At 41.0% G+C, this 27,580-nt stretch overlaps 1 protein-coding gene across 2 annotated transcripts in view; it reads left to right on the top strand.

Moving 5' to 3' along the window:
- PLXDC2 (plexin domain containing 2) overlaps positions 1 to 27,580 on the top strand; it is a 319,079-nt gene that overhangs the window by 228,530 nt on the left and 62,969 nt on the right. The window contains exons 8-10 of one of the 2 annotated variants that reach the window (XM_044293433.1): positions 9,505 to 9,565; positions 23,866 to 24,013; positions 24,719 to 24,757. In XM_044293433.1, the coding sequence (XP_044149368.1) occupies positions 9,505 to 9,565; positions 23,866 to 24,013; positions 24,719 to 24,757 (248 nt within the window). The remainder of the gene's footprint in view (positions 1 to 9,504; positions 9,566 to 23,865; positions 24,014 to 24,718; positions 24,758 to 27,580) is intronic. The other variant, XM_044293434.1, reaches the window with a different exon arrangement.

Below are 27,580 nucleotides of genomic sequence, written 5' to 3' on the forward strand. Positions count from 1 at the left end.
AGAAAGTATGAAAAGTAAAAAAAAAAAAAGGTATAATGCAAAATTCTAACAGTAGATGCTCCAGAATTATTTTAGATAGAATGAATATGAATAGACAGATAGATATGAGGTAGATAGATAGATAGATAGATATGAGGTAGATGGATAGATATGAGGTAGATAGATAGATAGATAGATATGAGGTAGGTAGGTAGGTAGGTAGGTAGATAGATAGATAGATAGATAAATATTGTTGTGTCACGGTGTACTCCCTCAAACCATTGCTTGCTTGGATCAGTGCAGTAAAAGACTCATATTCTTTTTAAAATTGAGAAGTACATTATTTGTAGCACATCCAAAAGTAGTTTGGACAAAAGTGCAATTTCTGTCCCCAGAGGATGAGGTATGGTGGCTGGCAAAGTGTCAGATAATGGCATCTCTCGTGCTATCGTGCTAATGACTCCTTCCAAACCTTATGGGTAACAGGTATGTGCTGGTACCTGTGGCTATAGGTGTCCACCATGCAGGCTTCAGGTTGGCCTGACCCGGATGTTATCTAGGTGATTGGTGTCTGAACTGTAGTCCCTCACCTTCAGCAGAGTCTCTAAAGCTGTGGCTTGCTGGTCATTCTGCTGACTATCAATGCTGTAGCTTCTAAGCTATCTGTAGTTCTGTATTGTTGCAGTCTCTCTGGAGTGGTGGTCTCACAGAAGAGTAGAATCTTGTGCTGGTCCCTGAGACCCTTGGAGTAGGAACAACTTGATGTGCTTCCTCTCTTCACACGGTCGTAGCTAAAACTCCCCCTCCTGGCAGGATGCTGGACCAGCCCCACCTTGTCCCTGCCAACTATACCTTATCATGCTGGTTGTATATACATAAAAATAGTAAAACATAACATTTGCAGTTACTTCCAGGTCTGTCATAGATAGATAGATACATAGATATTTTATCCTAGAACATTCTGAAATAGCTTCTTAAACTTTATAACACGAATATCCTTGAACCTAACTTTGTATTAGCTCTGCCATCTCATTGTGAAGTTTATGGACTTTATGAAAAAGTAAATACCCCTCATTCACATTTTCTCTGAAAATCATGACTTTTGACCCTGTACAATCCTGTGGTGATTGCTTTATAGGAAACGATTACTACTAGGTACATTCTGTCTAAATGCCAGTCACCTTTTTGATTGCTTTTCCTCTGCGTTGCCACCAGATTGCATATTTTCCCCTTTCACATGGCATCAATCATTTAAGTTTTCCAAATAATCTATGCCTCTTCGAGCATGCACTGAAGTCATATATTTTAGCAGACAGATTGTAGATTTTTTGGAATAAACTGAATGTTAATTTAAGTGAAGCAGAGTGGTAACAGTGAGTGGTACACACATGGCGGTATTATGGCTCCATATACCCTCCATGTTATACTGAACTGTTATGATGATGATGATGTATAGTCTTGTGTACACGCAGTCTTACCCTTAGAGCCTAGATGCGCTTAGCTGGCTGATTTAACAAGGGAGGAAAAAGAAGAAGGCATGACACTTTACCATGGGCCGCAAAGGCCCAGAGGATAAGGCACCTATTCCGGAGACCAATTTCCTAGCACTTATCAAGAAAAAGGGAGGGAAGGTAGTGGGATCTCAAAGGTTCAAAAGGTTCGGACGAGATATAGAGAATGTGAGGAGAACAAAATTAATAAACGTGAGTAAAAGGTATCTTTAAAATAGAAGGGACATTACCAACCGTAAATTTATAGACTAAGATTTAGGAAAACCCCAAAAATTATATGAACCAAAAATAAGTGTTACATAGGAAGATCAAACGCCTGTTTGAAAAGTAGGGTTTTCAGTGCACATCTAAATGAGAGAAGATTGGGGATCATTTTCAGGGCCAGAGGTAGGTGGCAGAGGTATGAGGTATGAGGCAGCCATAATCCTCTGGTGTATGCAGCTTTTATGCAGACCTTCAATATGCCACTGCATATAGAGGTTTATCTCTTAGATTCCATTTCAGTCTTACAGATAATGGTTTGCATGCTCCCTAACATGCAGTATTATGGAAGGTATACTCTCCTAGAAGCATTTCTTTTAAGGTACTAAATATCCAAAGTATTACAGTGCTAAAGAGGACATGCCATGTTGAAGATACTAGTTGCCCAAAAATTGGCGGGCCTCTGGTTGGAGACCATCTCTATAGATCCTATGAAATGTTTATAACTGATCAGAGCTCTATTTGGTTTGATTTAGCTGTTTAGGTCCTCAGAGGAACAAGTCAACATAGCTGAAACCATTAGGGATGAAAATCATAGCAAATAAAATACACTATTCAACCTAGCATGATGTATGTTCTGATTTATGTTATGGGCAGTGTCTTGAAACCATGTCAAGAAAGTGGGGGGATGGACAGGTTGAGTAACTTTAGGGGGAGTGCCAATGGAGATAATGGTTAACTCCATCCAAACCTGATTATAAAGACGTTTTCTGGGAGTTCAGTATCGATGGCTTATCATCAGGAAAGGTCATTAATATCTGATTGGTGGGGGTCTGACGCCTCTCTCCCCCGCCTATCATCTGAAGAGGACACAGCTTTACATGAGTGCTGCAGCCTCCTTTTAGGTTAGTGATGTCATGTTAATAGGTCACATGGTCTATTAGCAGCCACTATACAATGTATGGTGCTCAACTCAGTATGGTGTGAGTAGTCCGCAGCACTCACTGAAGCACCACGGCCTCTTTAAACAGCTGAACAGCATGGGTGCTGGGAGTCGGACCTCTATCAGTCAGATATTGATGACCGATTCTAAAGATAGGTTATAAATATGAAACTCCTGGAAAAACCCCTAAATCTCTGCCTGTGATTTAGTTGTATCCTGGCTCTATACTGTGCGATATCCAATCCCTGTATATTGACCCTCCTGGTGAACTGACTACTGGCTTGATTCTGGATCAACCCTGTGTCTGCTGTTCCTGCTCATATTGATTCTCCTGGTAAACTGACCTTGACTTATTGCTGGTTTAACCCCATGTTTCCTGTGTGGTCCATATCTGTCTCTTCTGGTTTTGACCCTGCTTGCCGACCTGGTCATTCTGGTAAGGCGGCAACTAGTGCGCCCATATTATTTTTTTGCTACCAACTCCACAGACATAACCAGAGTCCCTAGCAGCAAAGGCAATCTGCCCTGGTGGCAGGCTCTAGTGAAGAACTTAGGGGTAGCCTTAGTTTCCTACTACCTGGAGCAGTTTTGGAAGATTGGTAGAAGTTTTAGGGTTCACCAGCTGTGGTCTAGACGTTGATCTTAGAACTCCCTAACAAAAGTCTACAAAACAGTTTCTCTGTGGAGGACTTGGCTTGTCCATATGTTACATGAATAGCCATTGCTTTCAATGAGAACTGTGCAATATTTTATTTCCCCTTTGGTGTTGGTGCTAGAAAATTGAATATTTGCTGCTCTTGCACAGATTCAAGCTAAGGGAATCCCAGCAGCAAATCTCTGAGGACAACTCATTTACTAGTATATATTTGTGTGCATATCTAAAAGTATGAAACATACAGTTTCTTACATAAAGATTTATACAAGAAGAAATGATTTATAGTTAACCGATAAGCCCCATCTTCCACAACACCAAAATGTATAACATCAAATTGATTATCAGAAGAAAGCACAAGAGTATCAACCCACCGTCCAGATGAGATATGAGAGGAGAAAATTCATACAACAATCCGGTCAGTGAACCTGACCCATATCTTGAAAACTCTTCTAAAATTAATTTTGTGCATTTATCAAAGTGACAGTCGTACTCCTGTTACCAGGACTTCACAGGGTAGAAATAGTGCATGCATCCATAATAATTCTGTTGCTTCCAGGGGACATGCTCTACGTGTTCACACTCTTCAGCTTCTCTTAACACTTTTTTGGCAATAACTTTTCTCTGCTTTTGATGGATTATCATAAAGGCTTCATTTCTGAATTTTACTGTGAATTGAGGTTCTGGAGTTTTCTAGTGGATTGTTTATTCTTAAAGGAGTTGTCTGGTTTAGTAACCAGAATAGTCATAATACACAGTGATGCCATAGCTAAAGGATAAAGACCACAGTGATGTCATAGCTAAAGGATAAAAACCACAGTGATGTCATAGCTAAAGGATAAAAACCACAGTGATGTCATAGCTAAAGGATAAAGACCATAGTGATGTCATAGCTAAAGGATAAAAACCACAGTGATGTCATAGCTAAAGGATAAAGACCATAGTGATGTCATAGCTAAAGGATAAAGACCATAGTGATGTCATAGCTAAAGGAGAAAGACCACAGTGATATCATAGCTAAAGGATAAAAAGCACAGTGATGTCATAGCTAAAGGATAAAGAACATAGTGATGTCATAGCTAAAGGATAAAGACCACAGTGATGCCATAGCTAAAGGATAAAAACCACAGTGATGTCATAGCTGAAGGATAAAGACCACAGTGATGTCATAGCTAAAGGATAAAGACCACAGTGATGTCATAGCTAAAGGATAAAAACCACAGTGATGTCATAGCTAAAGGATAAAGACCACAGTGATGTCATAGCTAAAGGATAAAGACCACAGTGATGACATAGCTAAAGGATAAAAACCACAGTGATGTCAAAGCTAAAGGATAAAGACCACAGTGATGTCATAGCTAAAGGCTATGGACCACAGTGATGTCACAGCACAATAATAATAAACAAAGCATCATAATATAAGAATAATTAACTCTGGCTTTCTCTATATGTCAGACAGGCCATTGGGTCCCCCCAGCTGCTCCTGCCAGGAGCCTAATTTTTATCTTTGATCTGGGCCCCTATACCCCCTCTGTACTCTACTGGGGACCAACCTGAACTTAGCCTACACTCTCCATTAGCCTCATAGCATCTTCAGTAAATGGTAGGTGAACCTTTGTGTAGTAGCGCATCCATATGTTCCTAAGAATTTTTATTTTCCCAAGCTGCATCATGTAAATGAACATTCAGAAAGCTATCATAGGCTGCATGCACTACTGTGCCATGTTTTGCAGTTCCCAAAACACGGATGCCACCCATGTGCGTTCCGCAATTTGCAGAACGGAACAGGCTGCCCATTATCGAAATGCCTATTCTTGTCCACAAAACAGACAAGAATAGGACATGTTCTATTTCTTTTGCAGGGCCTCAGAACAGAGCAACGGATGTGGACAGCACACGGAGTGCTGTCCGCATCTTTTGCAGCCCCATTGAAGTGAATGGGTCCGCATCCGAGATGAAAAAAATGTGGCTCGGATGCGGACCAGAACAACGTGTGCATGAGGCCTTAGACTGATAAAAGCCTCTGACTGCTGCAGTGACTCCTCCATACGTCCAGAGGGTTTGCAGAAGCTGCTATAACATGACTGTGTCCCTTCGTAATTATCCTCATAGCAGAATGGAATTTCCTGCTTATTATCTGAGGTTTACCGCATTGCGCCCTGGGCGATATTCACTTGCCCCATTCCCGGTCATTAGCAGCTATGGATGTCTTAAATGTATATATACGGTTCAGCACTTCACACTCAAATGCGGGCGTGAGATTTCAGCGTATCAATAAAAAGGTGATTAAATACGTTTATCTGCTGCGGAGCGTCTTCTTTAGGAAAACCAAGTGGTTTTTTTTTTACTATGGATTGAACAATGTGTGTTTCTAAGAACGGACTCTCGAACCATGTAGCTACCAGGAATTAATTTCCTCTCGGTTTGAATCCTAAGAGAAACACTTGTTCGGACACAATGGTTCAATATTGCTGGTTAAAGTGCGGCGTATAAAAAAAACAGTGAGATGATGGACTAAACACTTGTGGAACGTCCGTAACCACTCAAGCTCTGAAATGCAGATTGCTAAGACAAACATTAACACTGCACACAATGGAAATAGCTTTTTATTGTAACTTTTCTACTTAGAGATGTTAGTAATTAAGAGAATAATTGCTGCACTACAGAGATACCAGGCAGACAATCGCTACATTTTGTATGGATTTTTTTGAACGCCCAATATATATAATAAGGTGGGTGAGCATGTAAATGAGGTACTTGCTAGACAGATCGATATTTCCGGATAGCTGCACTGAAGATTCTGCCCTATTGGTAGATTGTTAGGCCCATTGTGTGTTTCAGTCAATATTGAAAAAAAAGTTTTAGTTTTTTTCTTTCCAGAAACAGCAGCACTATTGACGGTATTTGATATTGCTGCTAAGGCTCTGTTCACACTTAGTGATACTAGGGCAAAAACTCCAGTTCTCGAGTAGGATTCAGACAAGACACAATGGTGGAGATTAACTATTTAAAATGTGCCAGGTTATGGGGCAATTTGCTCCAATAAATATCTATCTATCTATATATCTATCTAATCAGGGTATCTACCAGTAGCAATACAGCCCACCAAAATGCCCCCTGGTAGTAATAATTCTCCTTATAATGTGACAGTAGAAAAATGTACCCTTAAAATGAGCACCGGTACAAAAAATGCCCCCTTATAATGTGTGGCAATGAAACAAATACCCCCTTTTCATGCCCACAGTTGAGCTAATTTTCCCAAAGTGCCCCCATAATGTGTGCCAGGGGTGTTTCTAGGGTCTCAAAAGATCCGGGGCCCAAGCCCCAATGAATATTGCCCAATTCTCGAAGTCAACCAATCGCCCCCCTCCCCAACCCCTCCCCTGCAAACAATAGCACTGAAGACATTTTACTGTACTTGCTATACAGCTATACAACAGCACGTACCTTTCACATCCAGAGCCTCCCAGGTGACGTCTCCTCTGATGTAGATCTTCTCTGTCATCATCTTCTCCATTCGGTTCCGACAACTTCTCTCAGCCGCGCCTCGTCTCTGCAGAGTGTGACACACAGACATCTTAGCTTCCTCACTTTTCTCTACCCCCAAATACTATCCTGAAGAAAAATGAGTGCCCCCCATAGTAATAGTACTCCTCATAGTCCCACCAATAGTAATTCCCTTTTAGAATGCCCTCATTAGTAATACTGCCCCCTACAGTGCCCCCAACAGTGATAGTGCTCCCCAAGAGTGCCTCCATTAGTAAAAGAGCCCTCCGGTATTAATAACGTCCTTACAGAGTCCATAGTAGAAATAAGGCCCCCGTATTGTTATCCCATTGGTAAAAAAAACTCTCTACAGACCTTCAGTAGTAATAAGGCCCCCCCATAATGCTCTTAATAGAAATAATGTGGATCTATAAGTCCCTCCTATAGAGCCCCAAGTAGTAATAAGAACTCTTAATGTCCCCTGGATTTAAAATGTCCCTACAGTGCCCCCAGTATTTATAATACCCCCTACTGTTATAATGCCCACACTGAAGTGCCCCAGTATTTATATCGCCCCCTACTGTTATAATGCTCGCCTTGAAGCGCCCCCAGTATTTATAATACCCCCTGCAGTGCCCCCTATAGTTATATTCCTCCGTTTACTGTCCTCAGAAATTATAATTCCTCAGCCCCTCCACCATACAGTCCCATGTAAATAATATTATTTCCCTCCTCCGCCATAGAGTCCCATGTAAATACCATCACACCATCTCTCCAGCCCCCTCCAATATACAGTCCCATGTAAATAACATCCCTCTCTATCTACAGCCCCCTCCAAAATACAGTCCCACATAAATAACATCACCCCCTCCCAAGCCACCTTCACCATACAGTCCCATGTAAATAACATCATCCCTCAATATTCAGTCCCATGTAAATAACATTACTCCACCCCACTATCCCACTTAAATAACTTCAGCCCTAACATACAGTCCCAGTTAAATGACTACAACTCCCAACACTGCTCTGCCTCTCACAGTGAGTAATCCAACCCTTTACTTACCTCTCATGTAGAACACCTCACCACAGCCTCTTCCCAGGACTTCTCTTCACTGCTGAGCCGTCCTCTCCTGCACTGGTCACATGATGGTGACATCATCGCAGGTCCTTTTCAGTTACTCCATTTAGAACTGATCACATGGACTGTGATGTCATCACAGGTCCTTCAGCTCTTGCAGTGCATTAGATTCAATTGTATTGCTGTCCTGAGGATGGCAATATAGTTGGATCTATCTGGCAGGCAGTACATTCGGGGCCTGGGACAAAACATCAGGGGCCCAGGCACCGAATGTTTTAACCTAGCAATGCCCCTGATGTGTGCAAGTATAAAAAAACCCTATATAATGCCCCCAAGTCAATGCCCTATTGTGCTCCTCTACCCCCTCCCCCATAGTGCCCCCATAATGTGTCCCAGCATAAAATTCCTCCTATACAGAGTCCCCAGTAGATTCCCCCATAGTGTTCCTCTCTCCCCTTCCCCATAGTTCCCCCCATACGAAAAACCCTTTCTTTGTGCCCTCAGTAGATGCCCCCATAGTGCCCCCCAATAATGTTCCAGTAAGAAGCGTCCCCATAGATGCCCCCATAGTGCTCCTCTCCTGCATTGTGCCAGTGTAAAAAAATAAAAATAAGCACTAATACTTACCTCCTTGCAGCTTTCAGCAATGCAATGCGGGCCTCCTCCGGCCTGTGTCCAGTGCTGTACAGCTCAGGTGGCGTGATGACATCATCACGCGGCCTGCATCGGCCTATGATAGGCTGAAGGACTGTTACCCCCTTAGACAGGCAGTCTAAAAACACCAGTTTTATCACAGTGGCAGAGGCAGGATGAGTAGCCTGGTGCACCTTTAAAACTGTGTGCTAGAAATGTGGTGCATTTTAAGCTGTGCCCCTTTCACTCAACTTAGTAATATAGTAACATAGTTTATAAGGCCGAATAAAGACATTTGTCCATCCAGTTCAGCCTGTCATCCTGCAAGTTGATCCAGAGGAAGGGAAAAAAAAATGTGAAGTACAAGCCAATTTTCCCCACTTCCCCAAAAAATTCCTTCCCGACTCAGGCAATCAGGCAATCAGAATAACTCCCTGGATCAATGACCCCTCTCTAGTAGCTATAGCCTGTAATATTATTACACTCCAGAAATACATCCAGGCCCCTCTTGAATTCCTTTATTGTACTCACCATCACCACCTCCTCAGGCAGAGAGTTCCATAGTCTCACTGCTCTTACCGTAAAGAATCCTCTTCTATGTTTGTGTACAAACCTTCTTTCCTCCACGTCCCCTTGATGAGAGGTCAGTGGCAAATGAGCTAGTGGAGTGTGTGAATGCAGTTATGCTTCAAGTAGACGGTTTCTTATGGTCCAGGTGGTCACTGCATGGACTACTGCAGAACCAATTTGTAAAACCATGGCTGTCCTTTAAAATATAGCGGCTCTTTTTCTATGTCAATCTTTGCATTTACCGTATCTGTCTTGACTGTCCAGGACCCCCTCCATGTGTGTGAGCGCACTCCTGGTCCTTTAGATAGGAGAGACATTATATCTTCAATATTATACAGTGCATAAAGTTTTAGAAGTGCATTTTTTATTACCATACCAGTTATACATTTATGCTTGTTATGATTAATTTTTTTTTTTTTTACTTTTTGATTGCTTTATTCTTGTTTTTCAGATGTTCCAGTGGTTTTGATCGCCATCGGCAAGACTGGGTTGAAAATGGCTGTCCTGAAGAGGTACTAATGAAAAAAGTAATGTTCTGAAGTCATGGATGTATTTGTTTTTAGACATGTGCCGTATGTAGGCTAAGCTTTAGGGTTTCAGCTTGGTCCTACCCTCATATATTATAGAATTCTTTACTCTAATATACCATACTGTTATAGAGTGCATTGGGATCATTTATCAAACTGGTGTAAAGTAGAACTGGTTTAGTTGCCCATAGCAACCAATCAGATTCCTCCTTTCATTTTCCAAAGGAGCTGTGAAAAATTAAAGGGGGAATCTGGTTGCTATGGGCAACTAAGCCAGTTCTACTTTACAGCAGTTTGGTAAATGACCCCACATGTGTTTACAGAAGGAAGCTTTGGTGAACCTGAATACCCTTATAGCCCTCAACCAGATAAATATGGAATTCACAGGCCTATCAGTGAACATACATTTCTGCTTAAAAATGTAGTTTCATATGAGTAAGTAGGAAGGGAACGAAACGGGTGCCATATACCATCAGGGAACAATATTTCATGAATAAAGGAAGGTTATATGATATGGAGAAATTAACTTCCAGAGCATCTCCTAGCAATGATCCGTGAAAAACGGATGTAGTGTCTTTGGTTTTCCCATAGACTATATTGTGAGTGGGGGATCCGTAATGAGAGTCAAAAAAAGGGCATGCTTCTGTGGTGTCACCACGGATCCACAGTTAATGAAAAACCACTGATGTGTGAATACACACCTTATAGTCAATGGATATGTGACCAGTCAATGGAGATCACGGACAGCACACGCCTGTAATTAACTGACATGTGAAAGAGGCCTTACAGTTTATAATCTCTGGGAATGCATAACTGTAAATAATGAATCCCGATGCCTCTCTGACTGATACCCCTGACTGAAAGTGAACTGCATTCCCAAGATATTCCCAAATTTCTTTGTGACTTGGAAGTCAGTCTTAAAGTAGTTGACCAATATTACACGTGAATCCAGAGGAAAATGTGCTCTGAGTTTGTATACCCTCTGGGTCCATACTGGGTTTCCCAGTCTCCTACCAGTATCAAAATGGACCAACCTGTACGATTGCATCAATAGCTTTCATATACTGGTGCAGTGAAAAGCAATCTTTACTTACATTCTCCAAAAAAATAATTTTGGATCATGTTTTTTTTAGAACTTTGCATTATGCCTTTCTTCTGATATTCCTCCTAGAAATAGATACATACATTGATTAAAGTGTGTAATACCATTCCCCTTGTCATTCTATGTGTGCACTTTGGGTACCCCACATCTTTACACTCATTAAAACATTGTCCCTAAGTGTATTATATTGTGAGTTCCTTGTGAGCTGGGGACAAAGGCCAATAGGGGTAACCACATTACAAGATTTAATATATTGGTGTTATGTTGTTCATGGATAATTTATAAGCAACTGTAAGGGATCGCTTACTCTTAGGGGGTCGACATCACAGATTACTTCAACAGACAAGAGTCGAATGTCCAAACTTGTGCTTTATTCCGAACACTTCAGCAAAAACAGGTAATGAAGTCGCAGCTTTAACTCATCACGTGTGACATCCACAAAAAATAATAAACACTTGCCCGTCTAGGCTCTAACTGAAACATATGACGTGTCTCTCTGACTCACCTATGCATCACAGTTCGCACATTGTCTCAAGTTCGCCTTCTCAGCCCAATAGTCCAGCAGCCTCAAGGCTGTAGCAAATACAAGTCCCTTTTGGGGGATTGTGGTCCAGCAGTCCTCCCAACTCTGACCTTGTGACCCTTGTGCCGCAGGCGTCACTGCATCCCCCAAACTCCAGGCTATCTCCCAACCTTGTGGCCCCTCAGCCTAGCCTGGCTGAGACCAAACACACATGGCCTCAGCAGGCCTCTGTTTCCGGATTACACTCTCTCTCCTTTTTGACTGACACACTGAGGGTGGATTATGCCAGACTGATTACAGCAGGCTTCACCTGCGATATCCTCAGGTTAGGGAAAACCATGCCCTGGAATGGGGTCGATTGGGAAGATCCCACAACCAAACCTACCTTCCCAATCGAAATAAAATCCAGCCCTTAATTTACTAAATAAAATTAGCTTTAGCAACTATGTTCGCTGAAGCCAGCACCATCCTGGATCTTACTTATCTCACCCAGTAAGTAACCTTACCTTAAGTAACTCCTTTCCAGCCAGTGTCATAAATGTACGGCGGTGGTCAGGTCTTTATAGATAGAGCACCCCCATTAAAATAAAAATAAATAAATAAACACCATAGGCACTGCTGTGTCCCAAAACGCCATCTTATTAAAAAAGAAAAAATATTTATCGCAAACTGTTTAATGGAAAAAAATAAAATAGCCAATTCACAGTTTTTTTCGTTGCTTCACGTCCCTTTAAAAATGCTATAAAAAGTGAACAAAAATTCATACACACCCCAAAATGCTATCAATGAAACTTAGCGAACACCCGCAAAAAAGTTATGGGGGTCAGAATATGGTGATGCAAAGAAAAAAAAAATCCATTTTTTTTCTCGAGTATTAAAACACACAAAAACACTATACACATGTGTAATTACTGTAATTGTACTTATAATTGATATTGATAACCTATCCTTGGAATAGTTGCAATGTATATCAGTCGTCACACTGGTTATGGTGGTGTGGTGCACGTGTCCTAGGGAAGGTGTCCCGTGCAAACAATGATAATAAAGGACCGGCACTCACTTGCATAAATATTTTATTGCCACATATTAGTAAAATGTGATGCATTTCGGCACAAACTTATGCCTTTAAGGAAGGAACAGATTTGTGCCGAAATGTCACATTTTACCAATATGTGGCAATAAACGATTTATCCAAGGAAACTACAAGTGAGTGCCGGTCCTTTATTATCATTCTATTCTTGGAATAGGTCATCAATATCCAATTGTCGCACTCTGACCAATCAACTGTTCCCTGTATGGCACTGTGCTTCTTGTTCTGTTAGAAGCAGGGTCGCCAAACAATAATTTTTTTTTTGGTGGACAACTTATCCCAAAATCATTGACAGTCAACATTTTTTACGGACAAATTGGAAAACCGTAATGAATGATAAAGATGATAAGTAATCTATGTCTAAAGCTCAATAAACTGATAAAAACTAATTCCCAGCATTTATTGTGAGCTGTATAATGATGATAATTACCACCAAAATAATCTAGTCAAGCACCACCAGCCTTAAAAAAAATTACAGACACATCTATTTTTTTTCACGGACACAGGAAAAAAGTTGCCTATTTTTATGGACTGTCCAGAAATTTCTGGACGAGCAAGAGACAAATGATCGGGTGGAGATGCTGGATGTCGTCCCCCCACTAGTCAGAAATTGATGAGCAATCCTGAGGACAGGTTATCAGTATCAGGAGCCCAAAAAAAACTTTAAACCCCTTTTAAAATTAGATTGTGAGGCTCACTAGGGTCTAGTACACATTACTGGGCGTGGTGCAGTACAGTTTATCGTCGCTTTATAAGTAATGAACAATATAGTATGTAAATACCGTACAAAGTAACCTTCCCGCACCACGTCCCTTTAAGGACCTTTAAATCCAATTCTTTACTTCTTTAAATTCCAATAAGAGCAATTATCTCTTATTGTGACTTACATAAAACGGGGGGCACTAGAACTGCCGGAGAACAGGTTGTAAGTATACGCGGTGAGCGCATTTTGTATTCCGGACAGGCTTCATGTCTTTTTTTTCTTCAGACTAAAAAGCATTCATATATGACCCAGTGCTCCATGCAGGAGGCTTAAAGTGAGCACTTTAGATGGCACAAAACTAATGGAATCATAATGGAAATACAGTGCGGAACACGATAATGTAACATTGTAACCTTGCATAATTAGGCTTGATAATGGCATTATCCATAAATTATACGTCTATCAATTCATTTGTTTCTAGTCAATGCAAAGTCAAGAATTACATTTGTATTTTCCATTATGGTCTCTGCTTACGTGACAATTTGAGTTAGTTAGTTAATGCTTTATTTATTTACTATATTTAATACAATGGTGCTTGAAAATCTGTGATCCCTCCAGAATTTTCTATATTTCTGCATACATTTGACCTACAATTAGATGAGAACTTTTACACTAGTCCTTAAAGTGGACCTTTCACCTCTCCTGACATTCCTGATTTAATAGCTTCATGCATTCCCCATGTAATAACAATTCTGGAGCATCTATTCTTATGGCTCTATGTTGTGCCATTCCTTTATTATTTGCACTAGAAGTTATAAATGAATTGCTATCAGCCTTCAGTAAGGGTACAGAGGGGTGTTACCAGTTGGGGGGGGGGGGTGTACCTGCACAGTCTCCCTCTATCCAGTCAGTGCTGCCATTTTCAGACTGTGCAGGGACACACCCCCAACTGGTTACCTCCGCTCTATACCCTTACTGAAGGCTAATAGCAATTCATTCATAACTTCTAGTGCAAATAATAAAGGAATTGCACAACATAGAGCCATAAGAATAGATGCTAAAGAATTGTTAGTACATTAGGAATGCACTTAGCTATTAAACCCCTTAAAGGGGTTGTCCAGGTTCAGAGCTGAACCTGGACATCCCTCCATTTTCACCCCGGCAGCCCCCCTGACATGAGCATCGGAGCAGTTCATGCTCCGATGCTCTCCTTTGCCCTGCGCTAAATCGCGCAGGGCAAAGGCATTTTTCTGAGTTCCGGTGACATACCGGGCTCTCTATGGGGCTGACAGGCAGCCCGGTGACGTCACCGGCACTGATGGGCGGGATTTGGCTCTGCCCTAGCCAGTAAAACGGCTAGGGCAGAGCTAAAGCCCGCCCCTCAGAGCCGGTGACGTCACCGAACACACTGCTGGGCGGAAGTTACCGCCCGGCAGTGTGTTATTGTAAACACAAGAGCCTGTGCCCTGCGCGATCTAGCGCAGGGCACGGGAGCGCATCGGAGCATGAGATGCTCCAATGCCAGGCTCAGGAGGGCTGCCTGGGTGAAAATAAGGGTATGTCCGGGTTCAGCTCTGAACCCGGACAACCCCTTTAAGGACCCTACAATTTTTCACCTTAAGGACCCTACCACTTATGTGGTAATAACTTTAAAACGCGTTTACTTATCCAGGCCATTCTGAGAATGTTTTCTCGTCGCATATTGTACTTCATGACAGTGGTAAAATTGAGTCCAAAAATTTCATTTTTATTTATAAAAAATACTAAATTTACCAATAATGTTGAAAAATGTTCACATTTCCAAACTTCCATTTCTCTACTTTTATAATAGATAGTAATACCTACAAAAATAGTTATTACTTTACATTCCCCATATGTCTACTTCATGTTTGGATCTTTTTAAAAATGACATTTTATTTTTCTGGGATGTTAGAAGGCTTAGAAGTTTAGAAGCAAATCTTAAAATTTTTAAGAACATTTCCAAACCCCAATTTTTTCCGGACCAGTTCAGTTATGAAGTCACTATCTGGGGCTTACATATTAGAAACCACCCATAAATCACCCTAATTTAGAAACGACACCCCTCAAGGTATTCAAAACTGTGTTAACCCTTAGGTGCCCCACGAGAATTAAATGAAAATAGGAATGAAATTTAAAAATTTCACATTTTTTTAGCAGATTTTAACTTTTAATAGATTTTTTTTCTGCAACACATCAAGGGATAACAGCCAAACAAAACTCAAAACTTAACCTGAATCAGGAGTTTACAGAAACACCCCATGTGTGCTCAAAAACTGATGTATGGGCGCACAGCAGGCTTCAGAGTGGCAGGAGCACCATATGGCTTTTGGAGAGCGGATTTAGATGGAATGGTAATTGGGAGCTATGTCGCATATGAAGACTCCCTGAGGTGGCCCTACAGTGGAAACCCCCAAAAGTGACCCCATTCCGGAAACTACACCCCTCAAGGGATCTTTCAAAGTGTGTAGGGAGCACTTTGACCCATCAGGCGTTTCGCAGAATACAGAAACGATTGGCTGTTAAAATAAAAAAATTTACGTTTTTCCTAAAAAAGTTGCTTTACACCCACATTTTTCACGTTCACAAGGAAAACAGGACAAAAATTATGTATGGATGCATCGCAGGGTTCAAAAGGGAAGTAGCGCCATATTGCTTTTGGAGGACAGATTTTGCAGTATTGGCTTTTGGGAGCTATGTCGCAAAAACTACACCCCTCAAGGAATATTTCAAGATGTGTAGTGAGAACTTTGTCCTCAAAGGTAATTCATGCAATTGGCTGTGAAAATTTATTTGCCCATTTTCTCCTGATTACAGCAATACCCCATATGCGCTTGTATACTGCTATATGGGCGTACCACAGGGGGCAGAAGGAAAGGAGCATCAAATGGCTTCTGGAAGGCAGATTTCACCGGAATAATTGACAGGCGCCATCTTGCAATTGAACACACCCTTGAGGAACCCCTAGAGTGGAAACCTACTGGAAACTACACCCCTCAAGTAGTGTTGAGCGAGCATGCTCGGCCAAATTCTAGTTTGGCTCGAGCATTGCTATGCTCAGCACATGGCAGTACTCGGCACGTGTTCGGCTCAGTCTTAGTCAGGGAGAGCTGCTCATAGGAAGGGACAGAGTGTAGGGAGTGATTTTGGACAATTTTCATAAGAAAAACTTTCCAGAAACTCAAAAGTCCTTTTATGGACTATTGTGTGTGATAGCAGCACTATATATTTTTAGCGCATCCTGCACTAAATAGTGTCTAGTAGGCCGCTGCGGACAGTTAAATAATCCGTGCCACATCTCCTGTGTAAAGTTTGTGACTGCGCATCCCTAAAATATCAGTGACATCCAGTGTATTTTTACTTAGACGGTGTCCGCAGCGGACAGTTAAATTAGCTGTGCCACATATCCTGTGTAAAGTCTGCGCCTAAAAAAATTATCAGTGACATCCAGTGTACTTTTTCCGTAGACGTCGTCCGCTGCGGACAGTTAAATTAGCTTCACCACATATCCTGTGTAAAGTGTAGGCCTAAAAAAATATCAGTGACATCCAGTGTACTTTTTCCGTAGACTGTGTCCGCTGCGGACAGTGACATTAGCTGTGCCATATCTGCAGTGTAACGTGTGCGTTGAAAATTTTTATGTGTGACATACAGTGTACTTTTTCAATAGACGGTGTCTGCTTCTGAAAGTGACATTACCAGGCCCTCATTTAAAGTGTAAGGTGTGCGTTTAAAAAATGTATCAGTGACATAGAGTGTTCTTTTTCAAAAGACGGTGTCCTCTGCGGACAGTTATATTAGCTTTGCCACATCTCCTGTGTAAAGTGTGTGCCTAAAAAAAATATCAGTGACATCCAGTGTACTTTTTTCGTAGACGGTGTCTGCAGCAGACAGCGAAATTAGCTGCGCCTCATTCTCTGTGTAAAGTGTGCGCATCCCAAAAATATCTGCGACATCCAGTGTATTTATTCCGTAGATAGTGTCCGCAGCGGACAGTGACATTCTCTGGGCTAAATCTGCTGTATAACGTTAGCGCATCCAAAATATATCGAAATTTTATAAAATATTTTTGTTGCTGGTGCTGACTGCGCCATTGCCTGCGCTAAATCTGCTGTATAACGTTAGCGCATCCAAAATATATCTGTTTTTTGCTGCTGCTCTGGAATGTAATATCCTTATATTGTTTTTCCTATGCTGATACATAATGCATAACTGTTTTTGATAATATCTCTGCGATGTCCTAGCACTGGCAGCTCTGCTAGTCTAGCGGGATTCAGGACTGTCAGCGTTTAGCATCGACAGTAGGTGCACATTATCATGGCACACTTACAATCAGCGCAGAACTCTGCAGTCCCGCTTCTCTCGCTATCTTCCCAGTGTGTCTCTTAGCGCCAAGAGAGAAGCTCAGAGAACAGAGCCAAAGTAGCAGAACTGCCAGTGGTTAGCATTGGCAGCAAGTCAGGCAAGGGCGCAGCAGAGATAAAGCACATTGCAACAATGGCAGTTGGCAGCCGCCAGTGTGCAGCGCATTCTGCTATGTACCTCAGTCGAACTGCACACAAGGCTCCTCCTCTCCGCTGCAGGTTCCGGACCCACTTTCCTGCACTGTTGCAGGCGGCGACAGATTCAGTTGCACCTTGTAGGAGCCGCCCACGTCCTGTTTCTTTAAGGGTTCGTGCACGCCCCTGATTCCGCCTTCTCTCCAATCCCAGCCAGGCACCACCTTTATAAGGGTGCTTCCCCCTTCCTGTGATGCCTGAGCATTATTGTAGTTTTCTACAGCGAAGGTTCCAGCCCGTAGTTCCTGTGTTATCCTGCTTCCGACCTTAGCCTGTATCCTGACCTCGTCTCTGCCTGATCCTCCTGTACCTTACTGCTCCAAAGTGTATGATCCGGATTTTCCACCACGCCTGTCTGCTGTTCAGCTTGTTACACCTGCTGCACCTGAGCTATTGAGCTCTGCTGTTCTAACAGCTCCAGCTCTGCTTAATCACTAACTCAGCTCTGCTTCATCTGACTCTGCTGCTGTGCTTCTTCCATCCAGCGACAGCTCGCTCCACCTGCCTGTATCCCCAGTGCTTGCTGCCACTTAACCGGGACCACTCTTGCGGTAGCGACCGGGATAAAGGGTGAAGACCAGGGGAATACTTAGATTCCGCTCCCAAGTTTGGCCCAAAGCCAAACCGATAAGTGGCACAGCGGGTCCACACCCGTCCACACCCGTTGGAGCATTACACACATATAGGGAGGAAAGAGCTGGGGAAGTGACAAGAGGCAGCAGGAAAGCCTCTGTATGTTACACACAGGCATCTTCAGAGCTCAGTTGTACCCTGAAGACAGACGATCCTTACAAATGCTCAGGAAATTCTATTATATGTTCATATACAGCTCGTCCTAGATGGGGTATGCCTACAAATAGTAATGGCTAATTAGCTAATTGGTCATACCCCCCAAGATCTGATCTCAGGGATAATCACCTATGGAGCTGATTACAATTAGTGATGAGCGGCAGGGGTCATATTCGAATTCGCAATATTTTGCGAATATTTTGTAGAATATTCGTTGAATATTCGCAAATTTGAATATTCGTTATATTCTAAGATTTTTTTACTCGAAAAATCGGCAAGGTAATGATTGTGTAATATGCTAATTTTCGTAATGCGAACTTTCGGAATGCGAATTTTTCAACTTACAACTATTAGACAAAGAATATTATAGCACTAGATTAGCTAAATTGCTCTATATTCGTTTTTTTAGAATATTCGCTATATTGCTCTAACTTTGTTTTTTCGAATATTCGTAGTATTCTAAAACAAGAATATATAGCAATATAGCGAATATTCCAAAAAACTAATATAGAGCAATTTAGCTAATATAATGCTATAATCTTCTTTGTCTAATAGTTGTAATTTTTTTCCAATCTGAACTTCAGATTATAGCACTATATTAGCTAAATTGCGCTATATTTGTTTTTTTCGAATATTCGCTATATTGCTATATATTCTTGTTTTAGAATATTACAAATATTCGAAAAAACAAAGTTATAGCAATATAGCGAATATTAGAAAAAACGAATATAGAGAAATTTAGCTAATATAGTGCTATAATCTTCTTTGTCTAATAGTTGTAATTTTTTTCTCTGAAGTTCAGATTGGAAAAAAATTACAACTATAAAAAAAAAGATTATAGCACTATATTAGCTAAATTGCTCTATATTCAGTTTTTTTTATGAATATTCGCTATATTGCTATAACTTAGTTTTTTCGAATATTCGTAATATTCAAAAACAAGAATATATAGCAATATAGCGAATATTCGAAAAAAACAAATATAGCGCAATTTAGCTAATATAGAGCTATAATCTTTTTTTTTTATAGTTGTAATTTTTTTCCAATCTGAACTTCAGTTGAGAAAAAAAATTACAATTATTAGACAAAGAAGATTATAGCACTATATTAGCTAAATTTCTCTATATTCGTTTTTTCTAATATTTGCTATATTGCTATATATTCCTGCTTTAGAATATTACAAATATTTGAAAAAACAAAGTTATAGCAATATAGCGAATATTCGGAAAAAAAACGAATATAGAGCAATTTAGCTAATATAGTGCTATAATCTTCTTTGTCTAATAGTTGTAAGTTAAAAAACACTACTCCTAAAATATACTGCAGCCTTCTCATTGGCCCACAAGCTAGAAGCAGGGAGGGATCATGTGTACTGATTAAAAAAAAAATTTGAATATTCAAAATGACAAATATATATATCGCTATATTCAAAATATTTGCAAATTTTTGAAGTACCTATATTCGCGATCAAAATTCGAAAATTCAAATATTCGTGATCAACACTAATTACAATCAGTTCTATTTATGAAATTATATGTAGGCTTTAATACATAATAAATGTTCCCCAAAAGAGGAAAAAAGGAAGGTTTTCTAGGGAATCTAATTTTCCTGACAATTCGTCCACAGATCTAGACAAATAACTTAAAGGGAACCTGTCATCAACTTTATGCTGCCCATACTAACGGCAGAATAAAGTAGAGACAGGTGAGTTGATTTCAGCGGTCTGTCATTTATAAGTAAAAAGTACGTGGTTGCCGAGAACCAACATCACAACCATTGCAGACTGGACCTGGAAAAGAGTCACGGCCACCTGAGAAGAGTCCTGGTTATTCATGAATTCCTGCTCTCCTGCCCACCTGCTGATGATTGAGAGTCTTCTACCTAGTTTTCTCCCTTTCTCTCTAGGAGAGAACTGCCAATCTTCAGCAGATGGTCGGGGAGAGCAGGATATTATGAATAACCAGGACTCTTCTCAGGTAGATTTGACTCTTTTCAAGGCCTGGGCTGCAATGATTATAATGCTGGTTCTCAGCAACTACTTACGGTACTTTTAGCTCATGAATGACACACCGCTGAAATCAGCATTTCTGTCACTCATTTTTGCTGCCCTCAGTGAGGTTAGCATAAAGTTGATGACAGGTTGCCTTTAACAGTGCTGCTCAACAGAGTATCAAAAGATGACAAGTAAAAATTATACTTTTTTATACAAGACAGCAAATACGTAAAAATGATTTCCAAATCATTATATTTTTCAAATATCTTTAAACAACCATTAAAGAACACAAACCTATAACAAAATACCGTAATATAAACATAGTTGCAGACACTTTATAAGACTGCCCCGAAGAAAACTCTGGTGTACAAAATTGGAAAATATATAAAAATAAGTATTTTCTTGTAAAAAATAAATACTGAAGATACATTTTAACTTTGCATATCATAATGCAAACACATACAAAAATTCTGGTACAAGTTAGAAATGTGTCATAAGCTACTAATGTCATTGGCACAGAAAACACTACAGTAAGTAGTCAACTGAAAAGATGCAGATATGGTACCAACAGATTTTGTCTTCTCATCTACTTTAAATTATTGCCAAGAACCCCATGGTTATCTTGCATTTATACTAGAATTGTATGAGTATGGAATTGGCACTGGGTTCTGATTTGAAAAAGTGGATGGATCTGTAGAATTGTATGGCACATTGGCACCAAAAGGATTGGCAGCTGAATACATCCGTGCTTGAATTTGTCAACTGAGACTGGAGTAAGGCTGGTTTGTAATATAGGAATTTGGCACTGAAAAAGCTAATGACTGATTGAAAGGACTCCTTGGCTGAGTACTGTAGGAAACCTGTGGGTATATTTGACTTAGTCCTACAGTGTTAACACCATTTTGATACCAGCAATATAAGGTATACTTCCAAGAATTGGGAAACAGTGGATACTGACGACTGGCTTTTGAGACTGACTGACCATTCAAAGGGGTAGATTCATCTTTTAGTTCTTTTGTCCCAGAGACATTTAAGTCTTTCTTTGTTTCTTCTTGTTCTTCAGTTCCTGGATTTTGTTGCTTGATGTTTTCCTGATCCTCTGATGTATTAATGTCCATGGAGCACATGCTTAAATGGACTTTTTACCCTATAGAGTTGCGGACGCATGTCTGCAAAATACCTGTCCCATTACTCTGAGTGGTTTTATTGAGTCTAAAAAAAGATTTTATATATATGTAAATCAGCCTGGTAAGGAGCCCAAGGGGCTGTACTAACCGTTCTGGAGCCCAGCCACGCGCCCCTGTGAAGGAGACCAGCACCGCCTGTATCCAGGAATCTCCTCCTTGCTCAGAAAGTCAGATCGCTGTAATCTCGCGATGCGCGAGTTTGCGCATGTGCAGTTCCTTCCCTGAGACTGATGCCAGCACAGGGAAGGAACACTATGCCGGCACTGCACATGCGCAAGCTTGCGCATCGCGAGATTACGGCGATCTGACTTTGTGAGCAAGGAGGAGATTCGTGGATACAGGCGGTGCTGGACTCCTTCACAGGGGCGCATGGCTGGGCTCCAGAACGGTTAGTGCAGCCCCTTGGGCTCCTTACCAGCTGATTTACATATATATAAAATAATTTTTTTGACTCAATAAAACCACACAGAGATATGGGACAGGTATATTGCAGACATGCTAGCGGCAATCTAGCCGCGCATGTCCGCAACTCTATAGGGTAAAAAGAGGTCACAGAATCCCTTTAAGATACTTGCATTATCACCTAAGGAAAAATCTTTCACTTCAGAGTATTCATCACAGACTTTCCTGCTTTGAATGTCAGATGCTTTACTGGAATTTTCATAACCTGATCCAACTGAAATGAAATTTCCCTGACGGCACACTGGGTGAACGTTGTGGAGGCCGGGAGCAAGTTGTTTGCTGGCACCATACTTGCCCTCCAATAGATTCTCCTTAAAGGATTTAATCAGCTACTCATTCCAATAACAGCACCTCTTAAGAGTCCTGTATTGTTATTTATCGTCACTACCTCCGTCGGGAGTGGGTAATTGGCGCGCCTGCTGCCTTCCTTGGATGTGGTAGCCGTTACTCAAGTTTCCTCTCCTGAATCAAACCCTGATTCTCTGTTACCTGTGATCACCATGGTAGGCACAGAAAGGAACATCAAAAGTTAATAGGGCAGACATTCAAATGGATCGTCGCCGTCACGGGGACGTGCGATCACCCAGAAGTTATCTAGAGTCAACAGAGCAGCAGCAGGCCTTTGCCCATAATCTCTTCAATGGTCAGCTCACCTCCAGGCCCTCGCATATAATTTTTTCAGTAAAGAAAGAAAAAAATATATGCACTTCACTGGTGCAGTTATTTGTGGCAAAAGCATTTAGGGGCCTATTTCAGTACAGAAAGAAAAATGGCTTCCTGATGCTGCCGCCACCTCTAGACTCTGTCATTGGGCCACTCTATGGTCTCCTCATGCTGCTTCAACCTCACCACTATGTCAAAGGTCCACTCTGTGGACTTCTCATGCTGTTCCCACCCTCCCCACTTCATGACTGGGCCACTATTTTGCCTTTCGGCCTGGCTGACATCATCATTTATTTGACCTTTCTTCTGATCTGTCAGAAGGAAGGAAAAATGAGACGCACAACGGATCCTGTCTGTGTAGTGGCTGTAAGGCCTGTATGATCCCATCAGAATTGGCTAATGATTTGGTAGCCAAAAGCAGGAGTGGGTACAAAACACAGAAGACATGCAAATATTCCATTCACGTGTCATCTCTGTTTTAGATCCACTCCTGTTTTTTTTTTGGCTTTAGCAATACTGATGGATTACTGACCAAATGCTGACTGAGTGAAGGCGGATGCTCCACAGACAGGATCCATTTTTTGTGGGTTATTGTTCTGACGGATCAGAGGAAGGGCAAAATAATCAGTGACGTCAACACAAACTTACTGCTGACACCCTTCTTCACTCTGTCGGGGGCTCTACTTGTATCGCGTTTAATAGAACAGGTTCTGTAGACATCTATGTGGAATCAGCTGCTGATGGTGTAAAAGCAGTGCACTTCTTCTTGGCGCTAACATCGACCTGTAAGGCTGAGTTCACACGAGTTATTTGGTCAGTTTTGGCCCCGTAACTGCCCTTATAAGTGAAGTGTGCAGTGATTCTAAGAGCGAAGCCTGTCATCTGCATGTCATACTGACTCACAGTATGATTTCACTACCACAGAAGACTCCCTATGCGTGTTACTGCAAGGCACAGTGTTCTACACCACTATAAAGGCTCTGAGCAGCCAGGAAATAGCCGTTTTTTTAACGTAATTTGCCGCAAATATATTCGGATCAAACCTGTCGAATTGAATTTTTGAAAAATTTGCTCATCTCTAAATATATTCTTATGGAAGTTGACAAAACTCATTTGCTGTAAGGATTTAAACATAATTTCGCTTTCTAAAGTTCTGTTTCGATTTTCTTTCTAATGTTCTATTTCTCCCTAAATAGTCCAAAGAGAAGATCTGTGAAGATTTCTTAGAAACCACCACAGCCCCACGTCACACCACCGGTAGAACGCAAGTAACAACATCAAGACATTATACCACAACGTCAAGATTAATAACATCTCATCTACCAAGCAGCATTCCTACAGAGGGTAAGTCAGAGGAGATAGTGGGTGATCCTCCTATCTTTGCCAGAATGGAAGGCTGGTCTGTAAGAAGGGGTTTTGCTCTGGCGGACCTGGCGCGTCCATGCATTACACGGGTAGCCGATTATCTGAATGACTTGCGTACAAGGATACGATGTGGAGGAGGCCAATTCCTAGAGTTGCTCAGATGATCACCATATAGTTTTTTATTTTTTTCTATTGTTTTTTTTATTGGCGTGCCACTGAAAATCTAATAATGTCCATATATCAGTAAATCTAAAGTCAGAACCTTAGACAATGTTTGATACATTTTTTTATTGTATTTTTTATTCAGCTGAAGCGGCTATTTTTGTAAACGTGAGGCCATATTGGTCGTCAGCTTTTTAATACAGTAGTCTGGGAGCTCCTTATAATAAATAATATAAAACTTTACTTTTACTTAATTATTTAAAACATACCTAGACTACTGATTATTTTGAGTATTTTTTGTATCAATGTTAGACATTTTAAATAATTAAGTAAATGTTAACTTTTAAATTATTTAGAATAAGGAGGTCCCAGACTACTGTATTAATTATCATACCACTCCCTGGTCAAACTGATAATAATATATATCATTAGTCAGACGTGTATACTACATATTGGTCGCCAGCTTTGAATTATATTTTCAGAAACTATTGATAAAACAGATTATTTTGTTTTCCTTTTCAGATGACACAAAGATTGCGCTGCATCTCAAGGACAATGGAGGTAAGCACAGGTTTCCTGTCTTTATAAAAAAGTGACAAATGGATTTATTCTAAGTAAAAGCAGTTTTCTACATGAAAATAGCACTACTTATTTTGTACTGATCTTGAGTTACAGCCTGTATGTCTTCCAGTGCAGCATTTACAGCTCTGAAAGCTTCAGAGCTGAAATATCTTTGCTGGTGATGTACGGAAATCTGTTGTAGAAAAACCTCACTGACCTATAGGAGCTCATCTAAATAGAAGTATGGTCTGTTTCCAATAAGCTCTGGATTATAATGTAGTCTGTTACTCAAGTGCACTCTTGTTGGTTAGATTTTCTATATATATAAATTCAGGGGCGTAGCTAAAGGCTCATAGGCCCTGGTGCAAGAGTTAGGCTTGGGCCCCCCTTCCCTCAGTGCTTTGTGTGTCTTCTTATGCAGCACAAGGGTCTTTGGGCCCCCTCAGGCTCCTGGGCCCGGTAGCGACTGCTACCTCTGCACCCCCTATAGCTACACCCCTGTATAAACTGTAAAATTGTATTTAAAGGTGGATATACCCTTTAAATTTTATTTTGAAAAAAAAAAACTGAAAATCATTGCATTAACCTTCCTCTTTCTTTGTCTATAGGGTATTTAATTGCAAGATAAAAATGATTTTCTAGGAAAGTGAACCCACTATAATTGCTTCTACTGCTCTCCATAGCACTATTATACTTTATGCCACTAGGAGGAGCTTTCTGCATTCCTTTACTTTGAGTTGGGGGTTCAATTTCTTGCTCTCACTATTGCCTTCCAGGAACATAAACCTCATAGCCCATCTTTAATATAAGCCATCACTATCAGATCAGTGTGGACACGATTCTCAACAGCCCAACCGATCAGCTGGCTGAAAGCATCGCAGTTCTCCAGCAAGTGCTACATCTCCTTCACAGCTCCGTACTCTTGTTAATGAAATTGCCTGATATTGAAGGTTAAAGCAGCTCAGACCAATTCAAGTGAATGGGCCAAAGCTGAAATACTAGTCAGGAGTAATATAAAGCTGTGACCAGTAGCACCCATTGGACTTCCACCAATCTGATACTGATGGACTTTTCTCAGGATAGGCAATCAATTTTGTAGTTGAAGATAACCCCTTCAAAGAGAGTCTGTCACCCAAAAATTCACTGGTAAACCAGACACAATGTCTTGTAGGGCTAGCTCAGCTGGATCTAATGATACCCTACCCTAGCGATCCATTGCTTCATTCTGTTGGAAAAGTACTTTTAATCCATATGTAAATGAACATTTAAGTGCACCGAGGACGGGCCCAAGTCACTCTGTGCACCCTTGCTCCTCCTGCTTCTTCTGCCAGCCTCTCCCTCTCCTTCTTGATTGACAGGACCAGCTTCCTGAATAGTCATCTTGCCCCATCCTGTCAATCAAGGAGCAGAGGGAAGGGTTGGCAGAGGAAGCAGGAGAAGCCAAGGGTGCTTGAGCCGACCCTCAGTGCACTTAACTGCTCATTTGCATATGGATCAACAGTACTTTTTCACCAGAATGAAGCAACAGGTCGCTAACTGTAGGCTATCATTACATTCAACCTAGGTAGTCTTACAAGACATTGTGCAGCGAATTTCCTGGTGACAAACTCCCTTTAACCCCTTAGTGACCACCCATACGCCTTTTTATAGTGGTCACTAAGGGCCCTTAGGCTGTGCAGCCACCTTCTTTAAGGCGGCCCAGTCTAAGAGCTGCATGGGTGTCCTGTGCAGCGGAAAGTGGGGGCTCGCATCGCATGAGAGCCGCGCTCCTACTCTAATGGCCTGGACTGGCAAGAGCACCAATCCGGGTCCTTTACCCCCTTAGATGCTGAGGTCAGTGGAAAAAAATGCTAAAATAAAATCACTTATTTGGTATTGCTGCCTCTATAGCGACCTGCACTAGAGAATCATCATGTAATTTAGCCCATAAGGTGAATTCCATCACCTAGAATTGCTGATTTTTGATTATTCGCCACAAAATTACCGAAAATGCCAATAAAATGTACAAGACATCCAGCAAATATCAAGCGTTCACACAGCTCCAATGTAATAAAAAATTTAAACTTCGGAATATGGCGATGAAAAAGCATTTTCTTCAGTTTTTTTTTAAAATGGTTATTTTTGTGCGAAAGTAGTAAAACGTAAGAAAATGATATGCATTTGCTATCACTGTAATTGTCCTGCCCCAGACAATAATCTTATTATGGTACGTATGCCAAAAATGACCTCTACAAAATTTATAATGTAAAAACGCAGTGGCAGCATTTCCATCTCCACCAGTAAGTATCTGGGTGAATGGCCTTGGGGGGACCTCTTCGTCATGCTGATTATCATTAGGGCAACAAAAATGGTAAAACTATTTTTTGATGCCAGGTAACTCGTCTCTCACTTTCTAGGATGTGTGCATAAAAATGTTCATTTTTCTATTGTCCTAGCATTACACACAATAATCTCTCTTTTCTGTTTTGTCATGTAAACGAATTTGCATAAATATGGGCTTCAGGGAAACACATTCAAATTAGAAAAATCAGCCTGTTCAGGGAGGAACAAAAATACCAAACTTCAAAAAAGCTGAATTTAGACAAATAAGGCGTTTGGTGCACAGACTGATCTGTTCAGATAATACAACCGTCTGCATCCGTTCAGAACGGATCTGTTTGTATTATCTTTAACATAGCCAAGACGGATCCGTCTTGAACACCATTGAAAGTCAATGGAGGACGGATCTGTTTTCTATTGTGCCAGATTGTGTCATTGAAAACAGATCCGTCCCCATTGACTTACATTGTGTGTCAGAACGGATCCGTTCGGCTCAGTTTCGTC

This window comes from Bufo gargarizans, chromosome 5 (genome assembly GCF_014858855.1).
Source record: "Bufo gargarizans isolate SCDJY-AF-19 chromosome 5, ASM1485885v1, whole genome shotgun sequence".
Classification (NCBI taxonomy): Eukaryota; Metazoa; Chordata; class Amphibia; order Anura; family Bufonidae; genus Bufo; species Bufo gargarizans.